Raw genomic sequence first — 11,684 nt, forward strand, 5'->3', positions numbered from 1 at the left:
GTACTGAAGTTAGGCTTACCAGCCTGTAATTGCCAGGATTGCCTCTGTAGCCTTTTTTAAAAATGGGTGTTATGGGTGTTAGCTATCCTTCAATCATCTGGTACAGAGGCTGATTTAAGCAATAGGCTACATACCACTTGTAATAGTTCTCCAATTACATATTTCAATTCCCTCTTGGGACCATCTACTCCTAGTACTTCTTGTTTAATTTATCAATTTATTCCAAAACCTCCTCTATAGATACCTCAATCTGGGACAGCTCCTCAGATTTGTCATCTAAAAAGAATGGCTTAGGTATGGGACTCTCCTTCACATCCTCTGCAGTGAAGACCAATGCAGAGAATTCATTTAGCTTCTCTGCATAGCTATGTCTTCTTTGAGTGCTCCTTTAGCACCTTAATCAGCCCCACTGATTGTTTGGCAGACTTTCTGTTTCTAATGTACTTTAAAAAATTGCTGTTATTTTTTGTGTCTTTTGCTAGTTGCTTATCACATTCTTTTTGTTTTTGTTTTGTTTTTTGGCCTGCCTAATTATAGTTTCACATGTGACTCGCCAGCGTTTATGTTCCTTTCTATTTTTCTCGGTAGGGGTTGACATCCAGTTTTTAAAGGATGCCTTTTTGTCTAACTGTCTCTTTTACTCTGCTCTTTAGCCATGATGGATCTTTTTGGCCCTCTTACTGTTTATTTGGGTGGTGGGGGATATATTTAGTCTGAGCCTCTATTATGGTGTTTTTAAATAATTTCCATGCAGCTTTTAAGGCATTTCACTCTTGTGACTGTTCCTTTTAATTTCCATTTAATTAGTTTCCTCATTTTTGTGTAGTTCTCCTTTTTGAAGTTAAAAGCTACTGTCATGGGTTTCTTTGGTATTTCCCTCCCTACAAGGATGTTAAATTTAATTACATTATAGTCTCTAATACCAAGCAGTTCTTGGACCAGATCCTGTGCTCCATGTAGGACTAAATCAAGAATTGTCTCTCCCCTTGTGGGTTCCAGGACTAGCTGCTCCAAGAAGCAGTCATTAATGGTGTCTAGAAATGTTATCTCTGCATCCCATCTTGAGGTGACATCTACCAGATCAATATGGAGATAGTTGAAATCCCCCATTATTATTGGGTATTCTGTTTTTGTAGCCTCTCTAATCTCCCTGAGCATTTTACAGTCACTATCACCATCCTGGTCAGGTGATCGGTAGTATATCCCTACTGCTATATTCTTATTATTGAAGCTTGGAATTTCTATCCATAGAGATGCTGTGGTACAGTTTGATTCATTTAAGATTTTTACTTTATTTGACTTTATGCTTTCTTCCACATATAGTGCCATTCCCCCAGCAGCATGACTACTCTATTTTTCCAGTAAGTTTTATGGTGTCCCATTGGTTATCATCATTCCACCAAGTTTCTGTGATGCCTATTATATCAATACCCTCATTTAATACCAGGCACTAAAGTTCACCCAGTTTAGTATTTAGACTCCTTGCATTTGTAAACAAGCACTTATAAAATGTATCAGTATTTAGTTGTCTGCCTTCCTGTGATGTAATTGAATGGAACTCTTTTTCATTTGACTGTTTCTCTTCAGTTTCTTCCTGTACTTTATCTACTTCTATCCTCTCCTCATGACTAGGATATAGAGTATCCCCTTTAATAAACCCTCCTGTAAGAGATGTCTCTGTCCAAACTGTGTGCTCCTTCTCACTTGTCAGCTTCCTCCCAGCCCTTAATTTAAAAACATGCCAGCAATCTGGTTCCATTTTGGTTTAGGTGGAGCCCATCCTTCCTGTCTGAGCTCCTCCTTTCACAGAAGATTCCCCAGTTCCTAATAAACCTAAATTCCTCCTCCCAACACCATCATCTCATCCACCTATTGAGTCCCTCTCTGCAGTTCTGCTTGTCTAACTGACTCTAGGTGTGGAACTGGAAGCATTTCAGAGAATGCTGCCGTGGAGGTCCTGGACTTTAATCTCTTACCTATCAGTCTGAATTTAGCCTCCTGGACCTCTCTCCTACCTTTCCCTATATCACAGTACCTACATGTACCCCAACCACCAGCTTCTCCCCAGCACTGCAAACAAGTTTATTTTGATGTCTCAAGAGGTCCACAACCTTCGCACCTGGCAGGCTTCTCCTGGTCATCTCCCGGGCACTATGCAGTTCTCCTGGTCATCACAAACCCAACTATCTATATTTCTAATAATTGAATCCCCCACTATTATTACCTGTCTCTTCCTAATAACATGGGTTCCCTCCCAATGGAGTGGTATCCTCAGTGTGAGAGGATACCGTAACATCATCTAGAAGGAGGACACCATCTAGCATGTGGAATAAGGGAAATAAGCAGGAAGCACTCGAAATGCTAGTAAATAAACACAACTATGACATAGTTGGCATCCTAGAGACCTGGTGGGATAATACACATGACTGGAATATTGGTATAGAAGGGTACAGCTTGCTCAGGAAGGATTGGCAGGGAAAAAAGGGAGGAGGTGTTGCCTTATATATTAAAATGTATACACTTGGACTGAGATTGACATGATAACAGTTTTCAAGTATGTAAAAGGTACAAGGAAGAGGAAGAAAAATTGTTTTTCTTAACCTCTGAGGATAGGACAAGATGCAATGGGTTTAAATTGTAGCAAGGGAGGTTTAGGTTGGACATTAGGAAAAACTTCCTAACTGTCAGCATGGTTAAGCACTGGAATAAATTGCCTAGGGAGATTGTGGAATCTCCATCACTGGAGATTTTTAAGAACCCTAACCCTAACCCTAAGGTTACACAAACACCTGTCAGGAATGGTCTAGATCAGGGCTGGGCAAACTTTTTGGGCCGAAGGCCACATCTGGGTGCGGAAATTGTATGCAGGGCCAGGGCAGGGGGTTGGGGTGCGGGAGGGAGTGTGGAGTGTGGGAGGGGTGCGGTGTGCAGGAATGGGCTCAGGGCAAGGGATTGGGGCAGAGGAGGGGTGTGTGGTGTATGAGGGGGCTCAGGGAAGGGGGTTGGGGTGCAGGAGGGGTGCGGAGTGCAGGAGGGAGCTCAGGGCAGTGGTGCAGGAGGGGTGCAGACTGTGGGAGGGGGCTCAGGGCAGGGGGTTGGGGTGCAGGAGGGGTGCGAGGTGCAGCAGGGAGCTCAGGGCAGGGGGTTGGGATGCAGGAGGGGTGCGGGGTGCGGCAGGGGGCTCAGGGCAGGGGGTTGGGATGCACAGAGGTGCAGGGTGCAGCAGGGAGCTCAGGGCAGAGGGTTGGGGTGCAGGAGGGGTGCGGGGTGTATGAGGGGGCTCAGGGCAACACACGGAGCCCTCTGTCCCCCCGCCCGGGGGCCGCAGGGACCTGGTGCCGGCCGCTTCTGAGAGCGGCGCGGGGCCCACAGTGCCATGGGGGGCAATCCCGCGGGCCGGATCCAAAGCCCCGAGGGGCCAGATCCGGCCTGCGGGCCGTAATTTGCCCACCCCTGGTCTAGATAATTAGTCCTGTCATGAGTGCAGGGGACTGGACTAGATGACCTCTCGAGGTCCCTTCCAGTCCTATGATTCTATGTCTGGTGATCATCTATTCTTTTAAAATGAAGTATTTCCTGATCATTGATTTATTAATGCTCATTAGCATCTGTAGCCATGGTCCCTGCTCTGGGCTGTGCTCTGCTGTTACAGAGCCAAGTATTTGTGGTTTATTTTTGGTGTTATACTGAAGGGCACTCAAGTAAGGTCACGTGGTTGCTGTGAGACCCCAGGACACTCAGACAAGGGAGGTATGTGTTTCAGGGGGCTTTCCCAGGAGCAACAAACTGATGGAATGCAACTGATGCGATGATCCTTGGAGGAGCTGCTCAGGGTGTGCAGAGGGGATTTGCTAGAGGATAGTCTGTCTCTTGTTTAGATTGTAAACTCTTCCAGGCAAGACTATCTCTTTGGTACAGTTTGTACAGTGTCTAGCATGGTGGAGTGCTGATCCAGGTCTGGGGACCCAGGACACTCTAGTGAGGCAAATGAATAACAGTAAAAATAAAAAGGGTGGGTCATTAACTAATGAGGTTTGGAGGTGATGAGGTTTCTCCAGAGACTTGCACATTTAAGCCATCAGTTTGAATCCAGCCCAGTTCGGTAGTAACCAGAAGTCATTGTGTGGGGCCAGGGGAATGTGAAAGGAGTTGGGGGTGCCAATGGAGAGATGCCTGTCGTTTAGGGTGACCAGATGTCCCGATTTTATAGGGACAGTCCCGATATTTGGGGCTTTCTTTTATATGGGCTCCTATTACCCCCTACCCCCGTCCCGATTTTTCTCACATGCTATCTGGTCACCCTACTGTCGTTACTGGCCCCCTGTTGGCTGTCACAGCAGGGGCCAAGCACTGAAATGAGCTGTGAAGTCTGAAGTCCCCTCTCAGCCCTAGAAGTTGCCCCGCAGGGCTGGTTTGAGGCACCTCCGGGGGCCAGTGTGGGAGAAGATTGCTCTGCTGTTGCCCTATTGACGGTGCTGCAGCCATACAAGCAGATGACTTCAGCTGTCCGAGTGCTGCGGGGGAGGCATTGAAGGAACCGCCCTTGCGCCCGCACCCCCAGCTCAGCCCTTGAGGCTGGGGTGCTGCTCTCCCCAGCTCTGTCCACACCTGCCGCTTGTGCTCAACTGGCGCAGATCCCTCCCCCCACCTGCGGCCTACACCTACCTCTGCTCCCCTGAGGAGCATCAGGACAGGCTGGCCAGACAGATTAAAAATGCATGGTAACTTCATCTCCCTGTCCCCCCGCCCTTCCGTGGAAAAGATGCTCACCGGCTGGAGAGTGCAGTAGAGTGTTGGCTATGGACGCTGGGCAGGTGAGTGCTGCTGGGGTTAGCTGAGGGACCCAGAGTGGGGAGGTCTGGGAGAGGCGGCTCCCTCATTGCACATTGTCCTGTCTCTGTCCCCTTTGTCCAGCTTTGACACCTGATCTGTTGCTTCCAGCTCCCCCTTGGGCTGGTGGTGAGCGGGAGCCAGGTGCTCTCTGGAACTGGCTGGTGCACTAGGAGCCAGGGAACTGGCTTCCCCTTGTGCTTCTCCTTCAGTTCCCTAGCAGTCTGCTCCTGGAAGTGCTGGGCCTGGGGCAGAAGCCCTTACTTCTCTATGGTGTGCTTCCTTCCAGGCCAAGCAGGAGGCATGTGTGCGAACAGCAGTGGGACTCCGACGCGCAGCAGGTACAGTGCCCTGGGCAGCCAGCAGCAGGGGGGGGTCTAGGGCATGAGTGTCTACGATTCATCAGGCCCCTTTGTGTAGTCTTGTCAGGGGATTGGCTCCTGCGTGGGAGTGGGGAGTGGTCTGGGAAGCCGATGACTGGTTCAAATCCAGCCCAGCCTGGTAGGCCCAGTTAAGCACCTAACTGCCCTTGAAATCAACGGGAGAGAAGCAGGTAAATCTCTCTGTGGAGCTGGACCCAAAAGCCAAGTCCATCCGCTGCTGCTGTGAAAGGAGCTGGGGTCTGTGTCCAGCTGGCATGGCCAAGGCCCCATGGTGAGAATGGCAATAAGGCAGCCAGACACGAAGAGCAGCCAGGGGGAGATGCAGAGTTAGCTGGAGAGGGACATGATGAAGGGGGCACAGGGGGAGGAAGGAAATGGGCCTGGGGAGAAGGGGGCGAGCTGGCTCTGGGGCGCACTGCAGAATGAGGACACAACATCCCTTTGCTCTCTGAGCCACTGGTGCCTAAAGTGGAGTGAGAGTGGAGGCAGCAGGGTACTCGGGAGGCTGCACCCCACCTCTCCTCAGCCTGGGGCTTGGAGTGAAGGGCTGGCCAGGCTCAGGCTCCATGGGGGAGGGGCAGGAAGCTCAGGCCAGAACTTGGAAGCAGTTTTGTCAGTTCACAGCAAAGGGGAACTGTTGACAGGATCGTCTGGTCCCCCAGCGCAACAGGAACCCGGGGACGGTTACACCCAGCATGCTGCAGCCAGCCGGGATCTCATTTCCGTTAGCAGCCAGTGTTGAGGCCTCCCCTCTGTGCCTGAGCCAGCAGCAAAGCCAGCTCATGTCTACACCACTGCAGGAAACCAGCTGGGCAGGGCCAGCAGCAGCAGGGCTCAGTGACCTTCCTCACCCCAGCCCTTCCCTGGCTGCAGGACCAGCCCGAGGGGAGGATGGGCTGAGATTAAACCCAAAGAGCTGCGGCTCCCCAGTGGGGACCAGGAGGAGGCTGATGCTCCCTGCGAAGGGGAATTGGGGAGGGGATGGAGGGCAGCCTGGGCTCAGCAGGTGAAAGACCCATGGGCACAGGTGGGCCAAAGTCCCGGTGCCTGGGGAATGGCAGGTTGGGTCAGGTCACTCTGCTCTCGCTCCTGTTTCCTGGCCCATTCCCATCTGGTGTGTGGCTTCATGTCCCTGTTGTCTAGGCCTTCCATGTGTGCCACAGGTGGTGCTGCCAGGCCCAGGAGATCCAGTCTGCAGGTGTTGTGTGGGGTGGCACATCCCAGTCCTCACTGCAGCTGGTTCCAGGGGAGTGGCCCCTGTGGACCAACTGAGGTGGATCAGGCCCCAGGGAGCAGGATCTCCCATAGTTTATTTCTTGATCACATCCCTGATCCTGTGTTTGTGCCCCTGCCCCCCCGGACTGTGTGTAAATGGCCCTGACCTGTCCCCTCACTCGGCGTTTCAGGCTCGGGGAAGCAGGAGAGTTTCCGGGTCGTGAATGAAGACTCCAGCCGGCTGATTTTCGTAGATAAGGCAGACAAGGACATTCAGGTAGGATTGGGTGGTGTCCGGGGCAGGGTCCTCACCCCAAGCTGGAGTGAGGAGGGAAGGTGGGGATGCTCATGTGATGCCTGTGTCAGGAGTATGGCTGTATGCAGGGGCAGTGTTGGGCTGGCCCCTCCAGCCAGGCACAGGATGAAGCAACAGAGGCCTCACCTCAAGCAGCAAGAGTCATCCCACAGGGCACACCTGCTCTCTTACAAATCAGCCTTTGGGACTTGAGGGAATCCTGACCCATTGGGGTGGGGGTGGGGGCTGAGTCCCAGGACTCTCTCACAGCCTGGCTTGGTGCAGCTCTCAGCCCCTCCCACGTAGCCCTCTCACTTAGCTCCCCTCGGACGGGGTCCGTCTCACCCGCAGGTCCCTGCCTGCTCAGCCCCTGCCCTGGCAGGTAGGAATTGTGCCAAGGCCCCAGCTGTGGAACTGCTTCCCGCGGTGCAGTGCAACGCTGCCAACCCCTGGAGTTTGGCCGCTACGATTCCTCCTGCACCCGGCCCGGGGGGATGAAATACAGCCCAGAGGTCCCTGTGGGATGGGAGAGCTCCGGGCCTGGGGGTGCTGGGGCTGGGTGAGAGGCAGGAAGGGCTAAGCGCTAACCCAGCTGCTGTGTCTTTCCAGGAGGGCTGCTTCACGTTCGACGGCATCTTTAGTCTGGACACGGGGCAGGTACGGTGGGTTCTGCATGTCTGTGCTGGGAAGGGGAAAGGCCTGGGGCCTGCACCCCTCTCCTTAGACTCAGGGGCAGGCAGCACCCAGAGGCTGATCCAGGAGCCAGACTGAGCCCTAGACTCCCCAAGCCCTGAGAACTGATCCATGTGTCTCACCAGAGCTCGGCCGTGTCCCCTGGGATTATCCTGGCCCCCCAAACACGGGCGGTAAGGAATGGCTGCTAAGGTGCTTGTCACGACCCCCCTGATCAGCCTAAGGCCTCTGAGGGAACCTTGAGATCCAGGGATAATGTGGAGCTTGGTCCAGTGCACTTGGAAATAGCCCAAGCAGCAGGGGTTCCCCTCCCCTTGGGACTAATCCCGAGCCCAGTCCCTGTGGGCATTTCACCATTGCTCCTGCCCCCACAGCGATGCTCTGTACTTGGCATTCCCACTCTTACTCACGCTGCACAGGGGTCTCCTATCCCCCTCCCCTGCTCCCAGCAGATGCCCCCTTTGGGGTCCCAGGCCTCCTTCAGGGGCTGTGCCATTCCCGGTCTGCTTCTCCAGGGCCCGACTGACCCAGGGCTTGCGGTGCTGAAAGCGACCCAGCCCAGCTGGTAAATGGCCTGTAGTTTTGCTTGGCTGGGCACGTTTCAATGGGGTCTCTACCTCTCCCCACCAGCCCCAGCCCCAAAGCCCTCAGCAGGGGCCAGCACCAGCAGTGGGGGTGGGGGAAGGAGGCTGTGGGGCTGACTGCACTAGGGAGGCTGGGGGTCGAGAGGGCCCCGAGGTCAGGGCTTGGAGCAGAGCACCCTGGCCTGTGTTCGAGATCTGCCTCAGCTCCCCTGGGGTTGCTGTGTCCTGGGTTGCTCCCCCTGGCTCTCTCTGCAGGACGAGGTGTTCTCGGAGCTGGTGAGACCCCTGCTGGCCATGGTGCCCCTTGGCTACAGCGTGTCCCTGCTGCTGTGGGAGGCCCATCAGGCCGGGACCAAGCTGCAGCCTCAGGGCACTGGGCAGCACCACAGCATCATCCAACAGGTGAGTGCAGTGGGTTGGGCGGCCCAGAGGTTATTGCTGGGTCCTGTCTCCTTCTCACCAGGCTGGTTTAACCCTTCGGATGCTCTGGGCTGGGATGATCCACTCCACCCACTGGCATGAACCTTCCAACCCTTGTAGGCTGCCTGGGGCTTGGCACTGAACTGGGCAAACAGGAATATACATATGTGTGCTGGGTGTGGTGTCCCGGGTCAGAGGGCAGCCAGGAGCACCATTTAGGTAGTTTGGCAGGGCAGATCTGGGCATCAGAGCAAGGCAGGAAAAGACGTTCTCCCCCTCCCCCTCTGGCTGCCCCACTGGTTCCCTGCTCCATGGAGGTGGTAGCAGTTCTGATGCGGGGAGAAAGCCAGTGAGAGGGGCAGAAAGTGTGGGGGGTGGGGAGGAGGCTCTGCCATGGGGAAGGCACCGTCCCTGCTCCCCGCTTCCCAGGCCTGGAACTGTGCTGGCTCTGCAGTGCTCTGGCCACTGCTGCCTGGAAGCCGCTCAGCACCATTGCCTTCCCATCTCCTATCGCGTGGCAGACAGATGGAGGCAGTGGCGTAGCCAGCACCAGCTTCCCCTGGAGGAGCAGAGTGGCTGGGTAGCTCAGCCAGCCCGTGGCTCCCGCAGGGTCACAGCAGGGGAAGGTGGCAGGGGGTGCTGGAGCCAGACAGGCGCCTGCAGCTCATGCATCATCCGAGAGAGAGGGAGAGAAAATGGGTCAGCACCTGGGAGAGGCAGTGAATGCGTGTCAGTGGGACCCTGGGACATGCCTGGCTTCCCATTGCCAGACCAATGGGGGTTGTTGCTACATGAGGCACTTCTCAATCTACTAACACTCTGTCACCTCCTAGCACAATGTCTGGCCTCCCGCCTAGCTCAGCATGTCTCGGTCCCCCATAGCATTGGCTCCACATGAGGATAAGAACCTATTAAAGCTGTTAACTGGAGGAGCTGCTCCTTTAGCTCTAGCTGTAGTGGCTCATGCTTCTAGCTCTGACGGGTCAAACCCTGCTAACAACCCAAGCGAGCGCATTGGTGTGGGTAATTTGGGTGTAATCAAACAGCAGCGAATAACCACAACGAAGGCTCCCGAAATAGACTGACATTTACATTTTACCATTCACAAAAATCCAAGGGCTTCCAGGTCCTAAGGGACTCCTGGCCACCACTAAATTTCCCCCGCACTCCCATTGAAATCTGAACAGCCATTGGACACAGCGTCCCGGGGGTCAATTGGCAGCCAGGGATCCATTGGCTATGGCATCCCAGGGGTGGGGGAGACAGCCCGGGGAGGCTGCTGCTCACGTGGCAGGGGGTGGCCCTGAGCTCTCAGCTCACCCAAAAGGCCCAATCCCGCCCTTCCATGAACTGATGCGACAGACCCTGAAATTGAGGGGAGCTCCCCCAGCTATCTGAAGGCAGGACAGATCCCAGCTTCAGAAGAAGCCCCCGGGCCACAAATTCTAGGGAGCTGGTGAGCAAAGCACAGGCCTCTGAGCAGTTCCACCCCCTGTCCAGGTGATAGAAACCTTCTTCCAGGAGCCCAAGCCCCCAGGGGATGGCAGGGAGCATCTGCAAACTGTCAGCTTTGTCCAGGTAAGATGGAGTGCGGGAGATCCATCGCTGGTGGGCTGGCGTGTGCCCCAGGCTGGTGTGTGCCTCAGGCTGGCTGCCCATCCTCCAGCCTGGGCCATTGGGGAATGATTTTATAACCCTCATTAGAGCAGTATCTCCCATTGCCCGTGGTGGAGCCCTGGGGCTGCAATCTGTGCTGCCCGCTGGCTGGACTCTCACACCCCCTGGGCACCCTTCGCCATCACCTTCCCAGCTGGGGCACCTGTGAGTCCTGCCAGTCTGCAGGGCAGCCCCCCTCCTCCAATGCCTGGGTCTGAGCCCCAAACTGGGGGATGGGCGGAGCGGGGCAAATGTACTACGGGATCATGGGATTGCTGAGTGTGGGGAAGCTGGGATGTCCCTGGGGGCTCCTGCTCTGAGCAGCAGCCGGGGTGGCTTTTCCTTCCCTCTCTTTTCCCTGTGTTACCCATATGGCTCTGCCTTCCACTGCCCACCCTCACTGCCTGTGGGTAGCTTCCCCAAGGGGGTGGATTGCCCCCTGCTCTGCCCCACCCCTGCTGCTGTCAGTGAGACCTGTGCAGAGTGGGTGGGTGGGTGTGAGAGGCTGGAGCAGAATGGAAACAGTGTACACCTCATTTAAACTCACTTGGCATGGGTGTCAATGACCCCAGCAAGGCCAGGATCAGGCCCTGTGTCTCTGAACAGCCTAACGAGTAACAAAACACACTGCGTGCAGAGTCTGCTCCTGTCAGTGGGCCCCACTGGTTTAAAGAGCTGGAAATTGGCTGGGAAAACCCCCAACATGAGGGGGATGCTGTGGTGCCATAGGGCTGGCAGATGGGCACCGAGGGGGTGGGGCTGGATTCCCTTTTGCTCCACCCATTCTTGGGTGTTGGGAAGTCCCATGGGCCCGAGCCAGAGTCAGCTGGGGGAAAGCCTGCTCCCAGCAGCTCCAGAGCAAACCTCCACTGCCCAGGCTGCACCAAGCTCACCCTGGCCTCAGCCCACAGGTGGAGCCTGCGGGTTTTGCTGCTGCCCTCAGCAGGTTCTGAACCCCAATCTCTGGGTGCGGGTGCCAGCCTGGTGCATAGGAACCATCCCCTGCCTGGCTCTCCTGGGTCTGAATGCCCCCTGCCGATGCTGCCTCAAGACAGGTTTGTGCCTTGAATTTAAACATCAGAAAGAGGAAACAAAGGAAAAGAAGCAAAAGAATGGAAGGGTGCAACCTGCTGTGCCCTGGAGCCAGCACCTGAGGCTGGGCCATGCCTCCGGATGGGGCTGCGGAGTGGTTAGCTCTTTGGGTTTGCAATAATACTGTTATCCCTGCTACACCCTGGACAACCAGCTGCCTAACAACCTTCCCTTCAGAACAGGGATGGATCCCTGGGTACATCAATACCAAAGAACCATGACAAATGTTTCCATTCAGAGAGGCCCCCGGGAATGTTCCTTTATGAAAAGGAGAGTGGGCAGGCTGCTTCTGTATTAACTTCCTCCCCCATCTCCTGGAGGAAGGAACTATGACATTGATCCTGCCATCGGATCCGTGCAGGTGAACCGTGGCCCTGTCTCTGTGCAAAGTCCTGGTCCTGCAATTGGATCTGCATGGGCAGCACAGTCCAAGGCCGGGAGCTCAGACAGACAGCTGATTAACTGCCCATCATTCCCTGCCATAATGGAAGGGAGGGGGCTTCTGGTGTTTTTCCA

At 54.8% G+C, this 11,684-nt stretch overlaps 1 protein-coding gene across 1 annotated transcript in view; it reads left to right on the forward strand.

Moving 5' to 3' along the window:
- Positions 1 to 4,799: 4,799 nt before the first annotated feature.
- LOC112102581 overlaps positions 4,800 to 11,684 on the forward strand; it is a 20,619-nt gene continuing 13,734 nt past the window's right edge. The window contains exons 1-6 of the mRNA XM_029913750.1: positions 4,800 to 4,814; positions 5,120 to 5,171; positions 6,620 to 6,705; positions 7,333 to 7,380; positions 8,256 to 8,402; positions 9,921 to 9,998. Of these exons, the coding sequence (XP_029769610.1) occupies positions 4,800 to 4,814; positions 5,120 to 5,171; positions 6,620 to 6,705; positions 7,333 to 7,380; positions 8,256 to 8,402; positions 9,921 to 9,998 (426 nt within the window). The remainder of the gene's footprint in view (positions 4,815 to 5,119; positions 5,172 to 6,619; positions 6,706 to 7,332; positions 7,381 to 8,255; positions 8,403 to 9,920; positions 9,999 to 11,684) is intronic.

This window comes from Terrapene carolina, unplaced genomic scaffold, assembly GCF_002925995.2.
Source record: "Terrapene carolina triunguis isolate 2854851 unplaced genomic scaffold, T_m_triunguis-2.0 Scaffold838, whole genome shotgun sequence".
NCBI lineage: Eukaryota > Metazoa > Chordata > Testudines > Emydidae > Terrapene > Terrapene triunguis.